The sequence below is a fragment of the Emys orbicularis genome, chromosome 3 (assembly GCF_028017835.1).
Source record: "Emys orbicularis isolate rEmyOrb1 chromosome 3, rEmyOrb1.hap1, whole genome shotgun sequence".
In the NCBI taxonomy this organism is placed as follows: domain Eukaryota; kingdom Metazoa; phylum Chordata; order Testudines; family Emydidae; genus Emys; species Emys orbicularis.
Window position 1 is genome coordinate 24,669,941 of NC_088685.1, and position 18,184 is coordinate 24,688,124.

The 18,184-nt window shown below is 44.3% G+C and overlaps 1 protein-coding gene across 2 annotated transcripts in view; it reads left to right on the forward strand.

Moving 5' to 3' along the window:
• Nucleotides 1-9,814, forward strand: part of WDR35 (WD repeat domain 35) — a 91,971-nt gene extending 82,157 nt beyond the window's left edge. For both annotated transcript variants that reach the window (XM_065401337.1, XM_065401338.1), the window contains 8 exons: nt 2,616-2,762; nt 3,814-3,946; nt 4,438-4,548; nt 5,659-5,823; nt 7,307-7,447; nt 7,922-8,078; nt 8,753-8,993; nt 9,664-9,814. In XM_065401337.1, coding sequence (XP_065257409.1) covers nt 2,616-2,762; nt 3,814-3,946; nt 4,438-4,548; nt 5,659-5,823; nt 7,307-7,447; nt 7,922-8,078; nt 8,753-8,993; nt 9,664-9,814 — 1,246 coding nt within the window. The remainder of the gene's footprint in view (nt 1-2,615; nt 2,763-3,813; nt 3,947-4,437; nt 4,549-5,658; nt 5,824-7,306; nt 7,448-7,921; nt 8,079-8,752; nt 8,994-9,663) is intronic.
• Nucleotides 9,815-18,184: the final 8,370 nt, after the last annotated feature.

The window sequence follows — 18,184 nt, forward strand, 5'->3', positions numbered from 1 at the left end:
GGTTGGTAATTGGACAGGACAGTCACCTTTACCAGGGTACAGAGGCGGGGGCAGGTTCAGCAGCAGGGCACACACACATTGCAGTCACTAGTTACCCTGGTCAGTCTGGGAGGTGGTTTTAGTGTTCTGTGGTGGGTGGGGGGTGCTCTGTGACTTTGTGGCGGGGGAGGGCAGTTACTGATCTTATGCAGCGGTCCTTATCCTGGATCACAGAGCCACGCAGCAGGGGATCTGTAACCGTCCTCCCCCTGCCACAAAGTCACATAGCCCCCCCACACACAGAGTCCCGAACAGGAGGGGTGGCAGGCTCCGTTGAAACCACCAGTCCACCACTGCGGAGCCTGTCATTCCTGGAGTTTAGAAGCGTCATTTGCATCACTACACTACACCCGCTCCCCACCACAGTCTGCGTCCCAGTTTCAACACTTTCCCACGAAAACAGTAATAAAGAAAACGGTGTTCATTAACAAAATTCAAGTGATTTTATTTTTAAACGTGGGTTGTAAGGGGGGGAACGGGGTATGTAACTGGAGAGGATACTGAACATTTAGTGGGTAAAGAAACGGGGGCAGGTTCAGCTTCTCTGTACACAAACTGAAAGTCACAGGTTACCCTGACAGGTTTCAGAGTAGCAGCCGTGTTAGTCTGTATCCGCAAAAATAACAGGAGTACTTGTGGCACCTTAGTTAACTAAATTAACTAAATTTGTTAGTCTCTAAGGTGCCACAAGTACTCCTGTTATTTTTACAGGTTACCCTGCTCACTCAGGAACCTAGCTTTCAAAGCCTCCCGGATGCACAGCGCGTCCCGCTGGGCTCTTCTAATCGCCCGGCTGTCTGGCTGGGCGTAATCAGCAGCCAGGCTATTTGCCTCAACCTCCCACCCCGCCATAAAGGTCTCCCCCTTGCTCTCACAGAGATTGTGGAGCACACAGCAAGCTGCTATAACAATGGGGATATTGGTTTCGCTGAGATCACAGCGAGTCAGTAAGCTTCTCCATCTCCCCTTGAGACGGCCAAAAGCACACTCCACCACCATTCTGCACTTGCTCAGCCGGTAGTTGAAGAGTTCTTTTTCAGTGTCCAGGGCGCCAGTATAGGGCTTCATGAGCCAGGGCATTAGCGGGTAGGCTGGGTCCCCGAGGATGACTATAGGCATCTCCACATCCCCAACAGTTATTTTGTGGTCCGGGAAGTAAATACCTTCCTGCAGCCAGGAAGTTCCTGAAAGTTCTAAACAGACCAGAGTTCCTGAAAACACGAGCGTCATGAACCTTGCCCGGCCATCCGACGTTGATGTTTGTAAAATGTCCCCTATGGTCCACCAGTGCTTGCAGCACCATTGAAAAGTAGCCCTTTCGGTTGATGTACTGGCTGGCCTGGTGGTCCGGTCCCAGGATAGGGATGTGAGTTCCATCTATAGCCCCACCACAGTTTGGGAATCCCATCTCGGCGAAGCCATCTATGATGACCTGCGCGTTTCCCAGGGTCACTACCTTTGAGAGCAGTACCTCAACGATTGCGTTGGCTACTTGCATCATAACAACCCCCACGGTAGATTTGCCCACGCCAAAGTGGTTCGCGACTGACCGGTAGCTGTCTGGCGTTGCAAGCTTCCAGAGGGCTATGGCTACTCGCTTCTGGACAGTCAGGGCTGCTCGCATCCGGGTGTCATTGCGCTTCAGGGCAGGGGACAGCAACTCACAAAGTTCCATGAAAGTCCCCTTCCGCATGCGAAAGTTTCGCAGCCACTGTGATTCATCCCAGACCTGTAGCACTATGCGGTCCCACCAGTCCGTGCTTGTTTCCCGGGCCCAGAATCGCCGTTCCACAACATCAACATGACCCATTGCCACCGTGATGTCCTCGGCGCTGGGTCCCGTGCTTTCTGACAGGTCTGTGCTACTCTCAGACTTCAGGTCCTCACCGCGGTGCCGTAGCCTCCTCGCCTGATTTCTCTGCATCTGCCTCTGGGAAAGGTGGATGATAAGCTGCGAGGTGTTGACAACGGCCACAACTGCAGCGATGGTCGCAGCGGGCTCCATGCTCGCAGTGCTGTGGCGTCCGCGCTGTCACTGACCGGAAAAGTGCGCGAACTGATTTCCCGCCGGCGCTTTCAGGGAGGGAGGGCGGTAGTGACGGACGGATGACGACAGTTACCCAAAAGCACCCTCGACACATTTTTTTACCCAGAAGGCATTGGCGGCTCGACCCAGAATTCCAATGGGCAGCGGGGACTGCGGGAACTGTGGGATAGCTGCCCACAGTGCACCGCTTCCTATGTCGACGCTTTCCCCGTTAGTGTGGACTCACAAAGTTGAATTACTGTCCTTAGTGTGGACACACACGTTCGACTTGGCAATATCGATTCCACATATTCGATTTAAGTAAAATCGAACTACTCTCGTAGTGTAGACATACCCTAAGACATGGTAACTAATCAGGGTAGTTTTCCTTTAAGTTTTATGCCACTTTAAGTCTCCAGGCCATAAGTCTTTCATGTTTCCTTTCTGTTCGCCTGCAGGGGTAGTATTTCTGAATACTTTTGTCAAGAATTTGTGCAGCTATTTTATTTTCCTTTTTGTATTGTTATCAAATATTTTCTGATATTTATAGAGATCTTGCTATTGGTCTACGGATAAAACTGGGAGACTGGTTTCGAGTATTGCAGCTATTGAAAACAGGCTCAGGCGATGCAGATGACACTCTTCTTGAACAAGCACATAATGCTATTGGAGACTATTTTGCAGACAGACAAAAATGGTATGTGTTATTGCAGGAAACAATGAAGTGGTGGTAGCTGCCTCGTAATTAAGACTCTCCTCGTAAAGCTCAGCGCAGAGTATGGGGGGCACATTTGGGAGCTGGAGTGCAGAGTGTGTGAATGTGGAATGAACTGGAATGATCCAGCCCCATCACCTTGAAGAGCTAGTAAGTTTCATAGGGCATGTGTACCACAGCTACCTGCAGCTTTGAAATTCCACATAGAACTGTTATTCAGAGTGGGGAGAACAGAAAAGCAATAATCCCAGCTCTGCCAGGAATCCAATCACTACAAAATTTCTTCAACTTAAAAAAAAAAAAAAAAAAAAAACCCTAGGCAAACAATTTTGTTAAGCTAGAGTTAAAAGTTATGAGTAAATATTAGTTACAAAATGGCCAAATGCCTTACAAGTATGTTGTAGGGAAACAGACAAAAAAGAGAGAGAAGACTGAGGAATTTCAGAGTTAAGGTTAATCTTAAACCCAAACTCCTCACAGTATATAACTGCATGCTTAAGGCCACCAAAACTACATTAACTCTGCCCCTGTAAAGGAGTCAGCTCCCACAGAATTTAAAGGCCACATTTTTGGGTGCCCAACTTTAGATGCATAGGGCCTGATTTTTCAGAAATATTGAGCACTTTTGCATCTCCCATTGACTTCACCTGGAGTGAAGATCAGACTATGGGCAACTAAATTGAGACACCCAAACACAGCCAACTTCTGAAAATTTAGGCATAAATGATTTGTCCACTCATTGTAGATGGAGTAATAAACACCAGGCTTTCTGACTTTCCACCTCTGCTCTAGCCATTGGATCCTGTTACTGCTGCGACATAATGAAATTCTGAAGCTAAATTTCTTGTGCATTCTATAATAGCTGTATTTCTGTTGTTTATATAATGCCAGAAAACATAGCCAACTGGTGAAAATATTCATTTCTGATTTACAAATCTGTACGTAGTAAACAAGTTATTTTAGTGTTTAGTCAGATAGCACTATATTAACATTTAAGTTTGTTTGTCTTAGTAGGTTTTTTTTTCATCCTTAGGATAAATGCTGTACAATATTATGAACAAGGAAGAAACCAGGAACGTTTAGCTGAATGTTATTACATGCTAGAAGACTACCAAGGACTAGAGACTCTGGCTAATTCACTTCCAGAAAATAACAAGTTACTTCCTGTAAGTATAAGAAAATTATTATGGTTATTTTGATTTTCACCATGTGAGCTTGTCTGCACTAGACTTTTTTTGCCCCAAATTTCTCATGGTTGCTACCACTGGTTCAGCTCCTCTGGCAGTAGCAACAGAGGGAATGTTCGTGAAATGTGAAGATTGGGGTTATTCCTGATCCTGAAAGAGGGAAAGACCCTATCAGTATGAACTGAAGTGATCCAGTGAATAACAGCTAATTAAAAATTAGTTTGATTTGTATATTATTCCAGAGTACGTGGTAAAGGCAGATCATGTTACCTGAATGTCCTTTTAGCTTATTACACTGTTTTGGACAAACATAGCCATAACTCCCTTCTTTCCCAACCCTATTCTGTTCTGCTAAATTTTCCAGTATATGCACTAAATCCTAGAAGGAAGAACCCTACTGCCCATAATTAAAAAAAGGACTGTTCTGAAGATCTGGAAAGAAATGGTAACAAAATTGTGATGTCTTCCAGGACATAGCTCATATGTTTGTCAGAGTGGGGATGTGTGAACAAGCTGTGATTGCCTTTCTGAAATGTAATCGACCAAAGGATGCAGTAGATACCTGTGTACATCTCAACCAGGTGAGAAATTTGGCAGCTGGCAGAAGGTGGTCTTGGAATGAAAAAAAGAATTAACAATGGGATTTTTACCTCTTGATCCCCAGTGAGATTTCATTTCATATTGGTCATCTGATGGCTCTTCAGTACCCTTCAAAACTTCATGCATTAGTGTTTAAACCAATCACTAACTGTTAGGGTATGAGACTTTTGTGAGAGGCAGATCATACTACATGCTGGTCTACACTGTAGCCCACGAAAGCTTATGCTCAAATAAATTTGTTAGTCTCTAAGGTGCCACAAGTACTACTAGTTCTTTTTACTGGAAAGTTAGGTTAACCTAGCTACGTTGCTCAGGGATGTAAGTTAAGCTGACCTAAGCCCCAGTGTAGACAGTGCTAGGTCGATGGAAGAATTCCTCCATCAGCCTAGCTACTGCCTCTTGGAGAGGGGGATTTACTATAGCAACGAAGAACCCCTTCTGTCGCTGTTGTAAGTATCTATGCTACAGTGGCACAGCTGCATTATCCGTTTACCAATTAGGATCATCATTAGCTATCTCAGGAGAGAAGCCAGGGACTGAATAGACAAGGAGAACCAGATCCACAAAGGGACTTTGGCATTGTGACACAATGACTAACTTTTAGGTGCCCAGAAAATCACAAGAACAACATTGTGAACCACAAAGCCTGAGTTAGTGTATAGGCTCCCTATTCAAAACATGGGGAGAGATAGATGCCTACAAATACCATCCACAAAAACAAGAGTGCTCCTGATGGATACACGTTGTGCCTTTTTCAGAGGCTTCCTACAATCAGTGCCAATTATTATAATACAAAAAAATATTGCTTGCTATATACTTTGCTTATTAAAATCATAACTTCTGTTTTCCTGTGTAAAACATGATAGGATATTTTGACTATAAGGAAATAGTCATTCCAAATGGCTACAAAAATGAACACAAGGTTGTTGATGGCATAAATATTTGTAGTTGTATTGTATTTACCTGTTCCTTTGACTTTACTGTAGTAATGTTCTAAAATGATGTTTTAGCTCATATACATGAAAAGTGTGCTCTTAGTGTATATTTGAAAACACATGAAATTGAATAATTGTGACTATTCTTCTTTCCAGTGGAATAAAGCCGTTGAGTTGGCTAAAAATCACAATATGAAAGAGATTGGATCCTTGCTAGCTAGATATGCGTCTCATTTACTGGAAAAGAATAAAATCCTTGATGCCATAGAACTCTATCGTAAAGCCAACTATTTTTTTGATGCTGCTAAACTCATGTTCAAGGTATTATGGTTTTTTATTTTATGTAATATGGGCCAGTCAGAAATAACATTATATTTAGCTAGCATCAGTTGCTTTTGTGTAGTGTTTAAATTTTTCAGTGTGAGTCATTTGTTCCCTGGAAATAGTTATCATTATATGGAAGCCACGGTAACTACAGAACTATCATATTAACAAGTAATCCCAGTTAGATTTTTTTTCTTCACTTCCTGTCAAAAACTGTTGCTCTGTGCTGGTAAGCTTCAGAGGTGGGTGCAATGATCCCTATGTATAGTTTGAATCAGTTTGTATCCAAGTTGAAGTTTATAAAGTGCTTTTGACAATTTTTTGTTGACAGGCACTATATAAATATAATTGTTACAGCGAATGTTGACAAATATATTATTTCTAAAACTGTTTCTCCTCTCATGGCAAAAACTCTAGTCCTCACTGATAGCTATCAATTTGTCAAATTTGACATTTAAAAATCCAGCCACTTTTAGTTGCATGAATGCAAAAAAGTCTACAAACCATATTTGTTATAAAAGGCAGATATATTTTTAGTTTTGTTTTTTCCTTCCAGCAAGGTAATAGAAAAATGGATATATTATTTTTTTATCAAACTTTCTAAATTTACCTCTTGACTTAGAACAAATATGAGAAATTTCAATTCAAAATGTAATTTTTTTTAGAAAGTTCTAAGTACTTTAGTATAGGAATGTTTAATAGAATTACCTCTTCAACCGTAGCCAAGCATATCTACTGCAGTCATGACTTCAATACAGGATCAAGCTAAAGGACTAGCTAGACTAAAGGGAGTGAGCTCTCATTCACTCAGAAATAATAGCAAAGAGAATTCAGGAATGACTGATCAAATAAATGTTTGCTTTCAAGTTTGTTCCCCTTCAAAGAAATATAACAATAATACACATTCTTGTCATGTTTAGAAACATTATTGGATTCCTAAACTCAATATTTTTGTCTTAACCTGTTCATTCAGTTCCATTTTTTTTTTAAGGCCCCAATTGTACAACTTGTTTCTGCCCCTACATAGAATACCACTGACTTCAGGGGTCCTTCTGCATGGAGATAGTCGCAGGGTCAGGTCTTTAATTTATACCTGAATTGTTTCTGAAAGGAGTCTATTATTATAGAGAGTTCAGGTTACCATGTTGGGGAAGATTCTCAGCTGGTGTATATAGGTGTAGTTTGATGGACTTCAATAAAGCTACACTGATTTACACCAGCTGAGGACTGGCTTTATACGCCTGTTAGCCACACACCTAGAATATATAAATTCTGCACTTAAAACCTTGAGAATGATATTCAGATATATCTGTTTGTTTGTAAATTAAATTCTAATATTCAAGTAAAAAATGGTCTTTTGACATAGCTTCCTATGTTTCACAAAGATCTTTAAGATAATTTTAGCATATAGTTGTAAAAAAAAAGAAATAGAATTTTCATTTTTAGAGACGTAATTTTCCACATTCTTTATTTCTTTAAGATTGCAGATGAAGAAGCAAAGAAAAGGACTAAACCTTTACGAGTCAAAAAGCTTTATGTATTGTCAGCTTTACTTGTAGAACAGTACCATGAACAAGTGAAAAATGCACAGAGGGGAAAAGTTAAAGGAAAGAGTTCAGAGGTAAAGTGTCTCAAATGCTTTCTATGGTGTTGTAGCCATGTCAGTCCCAGGAAATTAGAGAGACAAGGTGGGGGAGATATCTTTTTTTGGACCAACTTCTGTTGGTGAAAGAGAGAAGCTTTTGAGCTTACACAGAGCTCTTCTTCAGGTGACCTGAAGCAACTGGAGCAATTTAAACTGAGTTTTGTAACTCTGTCACTGAAACATTATTTCAAGCACAAATTCTGGGCCAGTTTTTCAGACATGTACACAACTCTGTAATTTACACAGATACAAATGATTTTGCATGGCTGAAAATTTGTACCATGTACTATATAGTATAAATAGTGAAATTCATTTTAGGACAATATATATATATACATTTTCCGAAGTTAACATAGAAAATAGGTATAGTGACTAGGAAAATCTCTTTTCCCTCTTCCTGTTGAGTGTTTTAAACATAAATTTTTACCTGTGATATTCCTTTGTTTTTAGGCTACTTCAGCTTTAGCTGGTTTGCTAGAGGAAGATGTTCTGTCTTCAGCTAATCGCCTCACAGATAATGCCTGGCGAGGAGCTGAGGCTTATCATTTTTTTATACTTGCACAAAGACAGCTCTATGAAGGTTATGTAGACACGGCAATGAAAACAGGTAGGATTTATTACAGTATAGATGGCATGAAAACTGAAATCAGTCTAAGCCACACAAACCTGTAAAACAAATTAATTCCATTTACATTTGTCATGTTTGTTCCACCCATTACCTGATCCACGTAATGTAGAACATGAGAAATATAATTAACAGTGTTGGAACAATCGTCAGCAGGTGCTACGTTAGTTGCCAGTTTGAGCATCGGGTAGTTCTACAGAATAACTACCAATTTTACCAAAATGTCTAGGGGCTGGTTACCAGGAGATGTCTGAAGTTTAACTTGTCACTATCTGACAAGGTTTGATAACCCCCATAGGGTTGTTATTGACCACACATTTATGTGCATTGAATGATGCTTCCATGAAGCTCACATCAGAGCCCTGGAGCTGCAGGGGAATCGATGGATGTTAGTTGGGTATGTTGTGCCTTCTACCTTCTCTCCGTATTGAAGGGCCTAATTCATATACTTCATTTTCAATTCACAATTAAATACAAATGTTCTTCTTTAAAAATAGGGAGGACTATCTGTGCTCTCTACTATTTTCATTGGCTTTATTTTGTTTGTTTTATTTCATAAGGTAACTGATATTAAGAAGACAATTTACTCGTACAATTAAGTTGTATTCGTGTTCAAGGGGACGTGTGGTAACTTTCTCATTCTTTTCATTTGTTAGCCCTTCACCTGCGAGATTATGAAGACATTATCCCTGCAGTTGAGATCTATTCCCTTTTGGCTCTCTGTGCGTGTGCCAATAGAGCATTTGGTACTTGTTCAAAAGCCTTTGTTAAACTGGAATCCTTAGAAACCCTTAGCCCTGAACAGAGACAGCAATATGAAGATCTTGCATTGGAGATATTCACTAAACACTGTCCTAAACATACCAAAAAATCTGATCTGGATGGTCTTCTGGAGGGGTAGGCTGACTACATTTTGATTTTGTTATTATGATGATGACAGAAGTTTTCATCCTTTCATTTGATATTGGGAGCGGCTGGCTCTCAGTGCTGATGCTAGACCAGGGGTCGGCAACGTTGGCACGCGGCTCGCCAGGGTAAGCACCCTGGCGGGCTGGGTCAGTTTATTTACCTGCTGACGTGGCATGTTCGGCCGATCGCGGCCCCCACTGGCCGCGGTTCGCCGTCCCAGGCCAATGGGGGCGGCGGGAAGCCGCGGCCAGCACATCCCTCGCCTGCACCGCTTCCCGCCGCCCCCATTGGCCCGGGATGGTGAACCGCGGTGAGTGGGGGCCACAATCGGCCGAACCTGCCACGTCAGCAGGTAAATAAACTGGCCCGGCTCGCCAGGGTAAGTACCCTGGCGAGCCGCGTGCCAAACGTTGCCGACCCCTGTTCTAGACTAATGTATGTACTGTGTCAGATCAGGAAGATTATCATACCTAGCCCTATTAATAATATACACTAACACATGATTTAATTATGCCCCCTACTAATAAAATGATGCAGATCTAAGTAGAGAAAAATTAAATTTGTTACAGATGGCCAAAGAAAGTTTTGCAAATCACTAAGATACTCAAACAGGTTTCATCTAAAGCAACGTGTTTTTTTTTTCTCTTTTGTTTTTTAGTGGAGAAGGGAAACTTCCAACCTGTGTTGCAACAGGAAGAACTATCACAGAGTATCAATTCTGGATGTGCAATGTGTGCAAGCACTGTGTGCAGGCCCAAGAAATAAGCAATTACAACTTCTGTCCTTTGTGCCATAGTTCTGTGACCTAGTAAAAGAAAAAGAATTGTGAGTGTGTCCTTGTGTATGTACCATTACAAACATAAAAAAGACTTCAAGATTTCAAAGTGAGTTATGAAATGTAATACAGGCACTATACTGTTACAAGATGCTACTAAGATTATTAGAGAAAAATCTTTTTTTTAGAAAGAAACTAGAATGACAGGAGTCCCGAAGAAGATGTAATTGTGAACCCACTTTTATAAAAATGGGTTAACAGGGTTTTTTTCTAAGTCTAAACAGGGCCTAAGACTAAAAACCAACAAAATGAATGCATGCTTATCTCTATCTGTGTTTCCTTTGAGACACTCTAGGGGCTTGTCTACTCAGGGAAGTTATTAGGCAGTAAGCAAGGGTATAAATTTAAAATACAGTAGCTACTCTGCACTAACTCCCCATGTGGATATTGTTATTGCGCACTGAGAGTGCCCATGGTGTTACCAGAAGATTTTGATTCAATTATATTAAGCCAACAGTGTTACTTAAAATCACTGCTTTTAATTTGAAACCCTTTATTTCCAATGTATCTCTTTCGGTATTACCGGTTGGGGCGCGCCCTAAGGGATTTTCCAGGGAAAGCCACAGTTAGCCAATTTTCCCTTAAAGGACACGGATACAGCCCTCCGATCAAGAATAGGCAACAAGCAATACATTCTTCGAAAACAAAAATAATATTTATTTAGAATTGATTAGTTACAGTAAAAGTACAGATAGAGGTAATACAGTTATAATACAAACCTGAAGCAGCGTGGCAAATAAAGACAGCACTACAATTACAGTTTCAATTGACTGTCACATATAGTATAACAATATAATCACACACTTAATACTCTATATCTTATAACAATATAAGAAACATATACCAGTATCAATTAACATTAAATACTTAAAAACTAAACATGCAACAAGTGCTGATCAGGCAATCATTAGATGAGTAGGGAGATCTCACTCAGACCACAGGCATCCAGCTTTATTTACACTTTAAACCCACACGCTCTAGGATGCAAAAATAAAAGACAATTAAACGTACAGAAGCCTTCTTAAAAATCCCTCTGAATCATCTTACAAAGGTCCTTCTGCTTGGTCTGAGGCTAGGGTACGGTGCCTAGGGAGCATGGTCTGGTAGCGGGCTGTGAGCTGCTGCCTCCTCCTGAGGTAGAGTCTCCTCAGGCAGGAGAGACAGAAACCTGTTGGTCACTGCTGCTGGGCTGCTGCGGAGATCTCCTGCTGGCTGGGTGGCAGAAATGGCCATTGCCAGGGGCAACCCTGGAATCCTGGGTGGGCTGCTGCTGTTGCTGCTATAACTGCCTTTCAAGCAGCCTCTTCCTTGCTGGGTTTTGCTGATGCTGCAGCCACTGTCCTGTAAGCGCTTTTCTTCCTTGGAGGTGTTTGGCAGAGCTCCGCTTTCTTGCTGGTCCTGGTCCCCTACAGAGTTGTAGCCTGCTGGCTGCTGCCTTTATATATTATTTCAGCTCATTAGCTATTACTTTATTATCGTAATTCAGCCAATCAGCTTTCATGGATTTGCATATGCTAATGTTGGCATGTGTATTGACATGTGACACTCAAGCTCAGCCAGTGTCCATATATTAGCATATGTTAATTACTAATTAGTATATGCTAATTATTCACATGTACAGAAAGCTCCTCCCCTGTCCCATAGACTTCTGTGGGCTCAACGCATCCCTATGGGGTTTTTCAGCTGACCTTTGGATGAACCCTAGCTACTTCCTGTCTGGAAGTCCCATTGGTTTCTATGGGCTACAATGTATTCCTATGGGGTTTTGCAGAGTCATTCCCCATAGGAACTGATGTAATACCTTGCCTTGATTGCATCATCCCTATTCATTTCTGTGGGCTCCCATGCCTTCGTATGGTATTTCCCACTACATTACATAACCCGATGGCCACCATTACTTTATTTTCTAATTTAAATTATTCTTAATTTTTATTTAATTAAAGCTTTATTTTTAAAACTAATTACTGTTCTAAGCATGTCAAAGGGTCCTGACACTACCCCCATTCACTTTATGTTCAATTAAGCAATTTTATAATTTTTCTGAATTTAAACCCCTTCCGATGCTTTTCTGCAGATTTTCCCATTTAGAACTTGGTAAAGCATTTCAGGGAACTGAGGCAAAATCTCTTGTCACAATGGGGTGTTTAAGCTTAATGCACTTAAAAATGTATTAAGCTAAAGTGCACAAAGGCACTTTTAGTGTACAATAAGCTTGTCTACATGTGGAGTTAGTGCAGAACAATTAATGCATTGTAACACCCTAGCTTGCGGTTCATTAACTGCTCCATGTAGACAAGCCCTTCGTTGTGGGAGCTTCCGTCTTCACTTCTGTAATATACATTCAGTAGAAAAAATATTGGTTTTCCTAAAATACACAGATGGACCCTTGGAGTAAAGAATTTCCAGATGGGACCAATTTTAAAGTAGCACCCTTTATAACCTTGATATCAGGGCCGGCTCTAGGATTTTTGCCGCCCCAAGCAGAAACAATTTTGGCCGCCCCCCCCCCCCGTTTTTTTCTTACCCCACCCCCGGCTCCGCCTCAGCTCCGCCCCTTCCCCAAATCCCCAGCCCTGTCTCCTCCCCCCAGGCTCTCAAGCCTAGGAGGGAGGGGGAGAAGCGGCGCGCGAATCAGCTGTTTCGTGCGCCGCGGCCGCTCGGGATCTCCCCCTCCCTCCCAGGTTTGAGAGCCTGGGAGGGAGGGGGAGCAGCGGCGCGCGAATCAGCTGTTTCGTGCGCCGCGGCCGCTCGGGATCTCCCCCTCCCTCCCAGGTTTGAGAGCCTGGGAGAGACGGGGAGCAGCGGCGCGCGAATCAGCTGTTTCGTGCGCCGCGGCCGCTCGGGATCTCCCCCTCCCTCCCAGGTTTGAGAGCCTGGGAGGGAGGGGGAGCAGCGGCGTGCGAATCAGCTGTTTCGTGCGCCATGATGCGCGAGCGGCAGCAGCGGAGGTGAGCTAGGGCGGCCGGGGCACATTTTTAGGGGCGGCATTCTGGTGCCGGCCATGCCGCCCCTAAAAATGTGCTGCCCCAAGCACCAGCTTGTTTTGCTGGTGCCTAGAGCCGGCCCTGCTTGATACCATTCTTTTATACATTTTCCTAGAACTTTTTTTTGTATTACAATGAAAATATTCTAGTCTAGTTATAGTTAGGACCAAATATTTATGCTGCAGTCTTTTTCTAAACACCTATTTACAAGTACAGTACCGACAAAGGAACTATAAGAGGTGACCTGCCAGGAAACTAGGGTTTATAATCTGAATTCTTGGACTCTCTCTCTCTCTGATCTGTTAATTGTTTGTTTCACTTTTATGGTAACCAGGCTGAATCACACAAGATTAGTAATAACAGAAACCAGCTGACAGCTCTTAGTGAACTATATGATGCGAATTAGCAGCCTCAATCAACTGGTAGGCAGATAATGTGTCCATATCACACTGTCATAGTTGTCATCCTTGTTTGGCAGTAAGAATGGCGATTGAAGGGATATGGTGACTGAATTAGTCTGTCATCCTTCCTACTTTGTAGAATTGAGCCCCACTGTGGGCAGAGTGTGGTGAAGCTTGCAGCTGTACATGTTCTGCAAATAGATAGAGCACTTCAGTTTTCAGTCTCGTCAGTCTGGTATCTTTCACAGGCACTAAATTCACTTTAAGGAGGATTATATTTTTGAGGAAAGATTGTCAGGAGTCTTGTTTTCTCTTGGTTTGTCTTTCTGGCTGGAAAAATTACCTTTGTAATATCCAGAAGTTAAATCTTTTGTTCTTTTGAGTAGTTCATCCCTCCTGTATGGAAAAAGTTTATATGTGAAAAATATACCATTAAATAAAATCTGATTTTCTACACTGATACTTGGATGAGCTCTAATTTCTTTGGTTTTCTAGCTATAGATACTGAATTACACTGTTAAAGAAACAAATTAAATCAGAGTTATATAAGGCCGTGTCATTCTATGCCAGCATTAAGATGCAACAAAAATGACACAAGAAGTAGCATCAAAGTGGACAAATTTACAAATGCATTTTTTTGGTTTGTTTCTCTTGAGGGCCTGTCAAAATGAGCTATCCTACAGATCTTCCCAAATACACATGTAGCACCTCTGAAATGCTGTCCCCTCTGAGGAGAGCAGCAGCCAGCCAGCACTCAGCTCAATTGTGGGAAGGAAAAGGAAATTTTGGCCAGTGATTGTGGGGAAGTTGTACTATTTGTGCCCCTGGATCTTTGCTCAAAGGTGTTTTCTGCACTAGCATTTCAGGGTTTCAGCCAGAGACCTGCAGAGTTCAGAAAGGGAATTCCCCCCCAATCCCCATGTATTTGGTGGATTTTTTTTTTTTCATTTTTTGTTTTTAAATCTTCCTCTGAAGTATCAGGGATGGTCACAACTGGAGATGGGACATAGGACAGGGAGGGTGTGATATTACCCAGGGTACAGTCTGGACTGCTGAATAGCTGTGTCGTCTCAGTTCTCTAACCTGAGATGCCTTTTACACTGCTTTACTGGTGAACAGCCACTCCTGGCCAGTTAACACACTGCCTCCAGCATGTAACTTGCTCCCACTACACTGCACTGTGTGCCACTAGCTAGCCACTTAGGAATTACACTGCAGAAGAACACCAGCAGATTCTCTATTCCCAGACTTTCCACCAGAAATGTGCATCTTGTACTGTCAGGCACAGTACTGAACAATGCAGGCTCATAAAAAGTCCCTCATTTCATGAATGAAAAATGATATGCACCAGCCTTACTATTTCAAATGGAGTTTCCCACACACTTTAATCCAAACACGCTGGTAAGATAAAACAATACGAAACGTTTATTAACTACAAAAAGATAGATTTTAAGTGACTACAAGTAATAATACATAAAAGTCTGGATTGGTTACAAAAGGAGTAAAATGCAAGCTAATGCCTAACTTACAAGCTAAGTGCACTTAAAAGCAAAAAGGTTTTGTCTCACCATTTGTTTACAGCAATCTGTACTGGCTGAAAAGTCTTCCAGCCAGGACCCACCCCCACCCCCAACCCTGTTCAATGATGCTTTCTTTGTCTTTCGAGCATTGTAGCTGCCGGAGTAGAGATGGATGGAGAGAGAGGTGATTTGGAGGCCAATGCCTCTCATTCTCACACTACTCTCCCCTCTTTGAGGATTACCCCCAGCTGGGCTGCAGGCGACAAGTAGTCTCTTAGGGATGTGATGGTATGTAAATTTCTTATTCACACCTTCACCCTGCCAGAAAATGGCTGCTTAAGCAGGTGATACTCTTTTAACATCTGTCTGGGTGTTGGTCTGTCCTTTCTTTCTAAGAAACCAGTTTGGGCCTGCTTTTCTTGAACTTGGCACATATTACAGTAATGATTAAGGCTGTGTTTTAATCACAGGTATTTTTGGTAAAAGTCATGGACAGGTCATGGGCAGTAAACAAAAATTCATGGCCCGTGACCTATGACTTGTACTATATACCCCTAACTAAAACTTGGGCTGGGGTGCTGCGGGTACTCTGCGGGGGAGTGGCCCGGGGGCGTGCCGTGGGTGCTGGGGGGGTAGCCTGGGACCGCCACTGGTGCTGGGAAGGAGGGTTGGCAGGGATGGCAGGCTCCCTACCCGGCTCCGTGTGGCTCCCCGGAAGCAGCCGGCATGTCCCTACATCTCCTAGGGGGAGGGAAGGCCAAGGGGGCTCCATACACTGCCCCCACCACTAGCAGCGGTTCAACAGCTCCCATTGGCCAGGAACCGCAGCCAATGGGAGCTGCGGGGGTGGTGCCCACAGGCAGGGGCAGCGCGCAGAGCCCCCTGCCCATCTGCCTTGGAGCTGCAGGGACATGCCAGCCGCTTCTGGGGAGCCCCCCTGAGGTAAGCATTGCCCCACACCCCATCCCCCTGCCACAGCCCTGAGCCCCCTCCCACACACAGTCTACTGCTGCTGCTGTGGGGGGGGAGCGTGGTGGCCCAAGACTGCCCCAGCAGCAGCCAGTGAGGCTGGCCAGGGGCTGCCCGAGCTGCTTGGGCAGCCCTGGAGCCAGCCGTACCAGCCGCTGCAGAAGTCATGGAGGTCACAGAAAGTCACAGAATCCGTGATCTCTGTGACGGACACGCAGCCTTAGTAATGATACTAAGGGCACGTCTTCACTACCCGCCGGATCAGCGGGTAGCAATCGATCTATTGGGGATCGACTTATCGCGTCTAGTGAAGATGCGATAAAATCGATCCCTGATCGCTCTGCCATCAACTCCGGAAATCCACCGCGGCAAGAGACGGCAGCAGAGTCGACGGCGGCGCGGCAGCGGTCGACTTTCCGCTGTCCTCACAGCCAGGTAAGTCGACCTAAAATATGCAACTTCAGCTACGCTATTCACGTAGCTGAAGTTGCGTATCTTAGGTCGACCCCCCGCTGTAGTGTAGACCTAGCCTAAGAGTCTTATAACTTCATATACAGTGTCAATACACACATTTGACCATGACAGTAATGTTCAGCTGGTTATGACATTTCAAATGGTATCTCGCAAAATGTATCATAATGGACTGTCACAGAGGGCCAGGGCTCTGAAGTGAGCTTGGCTGTCTGGTTCTTGCTCACATGCTCACAGGGTCTAACTCATCACCATATGTGGGGTGGGGAAAGAATTTTCGCCCAGCTCAGGTTGGCAGTAACTTTAGGTTTTTTTCTACCTTCCTCTGCAGCGTGTGGCTGAGAGTCACTTGCCAGGATTACATGGATGTATTTCAGTGAATCATTTGTCTGTCATTGTGGAAGCCTCAGGCACTGGTGCAGCTGGGTCCCTCCTATTCTCTGCTTGTGGCACATAACAGTCTAGTCCAGTGGTTCTCAACTCATTACACATGTATAACCTGGGCCGCAGGGACCAGGTGGCAGGGCAGCGGCACCCACCCCAGACCTCAGCCGCGTGGCTGCCCTGGAACTCTGCTGCACAGCTGCCCCGCACCCTGGAGCTCGTGGGGCCGGCCAGCTGCCCTGCTGGGGCTTGAGGCTTCAGTGCTGTGGGAAGAGGGTGTTGGGGCTTCAGCTCCGTGGGAGGCACCTGCCAGGGCTTCAGCCCCACAGTGGGATGGTGGGGCTAAGGGCTTCTGCCCTGGGGGGAGGTTGGTCTCGGGGTTTCAGCCCCACAGGAGGTGTTTACCAGGGCTCGGGGCTTCAGAAGGAGCAGGGCCAACGCCCAGACCCTCAGCAGGCACACCCCATGGGGCTGAAAGCCCCAAGATCCCCCCCTGCCTGCTAGGCAGAAGCCCCTAGCCCCACCACCCTGCCGCAAGGCAGAAGCCCTGAGCTTCCCCCCTCCCAAGTCTGGTAGGTGGAGAATGGGGAGGGAAGCGTGGGGAGCTCTGCGAGCCGCACTTTAGCTTTAAAAGAGCTGCAGTTTGGCCATCTCTGGTCTTGTCTCCTTTGGGCTGTAATGCTTTGAACTAATTTTGGTGGTTGGGTTTGGTGTGCGGGTGCTGGGTGGTGCTGGTAGCCTGTGACACACAGGAGGTGAGATCAGATAATCTGGTGATTCCTTCTCACCTTAAACTCCATGACTCTAAAAAAAATATTTTAAATAAAAGATTTGGTTCCTTCAGGAATCATCATGTTGTGCAATAGTTACCATGTGTGTAACAACTGCATTGTCTCATTTTCATTTCCTTAGTACCATAGGTGCAACTTTCTAATGTGCCGGGGGGTGCTCCCCCAGGCTCTGCCCCCACTCCACCCCTTTCCCCCAAGGCCCCACCCCGCCCTTCTTCTTTGTGCCCCTGCTCTGCCCCCATCCCACCTCTTCCCGCCCCGCCTCTTCCTCCCCCAAGCATGCCCCGGCCTCGCTCCTCCCCCTTGCCCCCAGCACCTCCTGCACACCACGGAACAGCTGATCGTGGCAGGAGGTAGGCGGTATGGGGGCAGGGAGAGGCACTGATCAGCAGGGCCACTGCTGGGCAGGAGGTGCTGGGGGAAGAGGGAGGCACTGATATGGGGGCTGCCAGTGGAGCACTCTTTGCTTAGTACTCCATCCCCGTTTCCCTCCTTTTATTTGTCATTCTTACTTGTGCCTTGTCTCAAATTAGATGGTGAGCTTTTGAGGTAATCTCTAGCCTTTTGGCCAGTGATACTCAGACCTCAGTGGTTCAGGAGCCAAATTAGTGATCAGCATTACCTAAAAAAAGCCACAGTAGTGTGAATTAATTATTTCATTTACTATAGTACTATACATTCATATTTAAACAGTATGACGGGGAAATATTTAGTTTATATAATTCTCACAGCAAAATGACTGCCCAGGTATTATTATTTTATCAACTACAATTAAATTGTAAAAGCATCCTGATTGGTTAATAACTTAGATTAGTTACTAATTA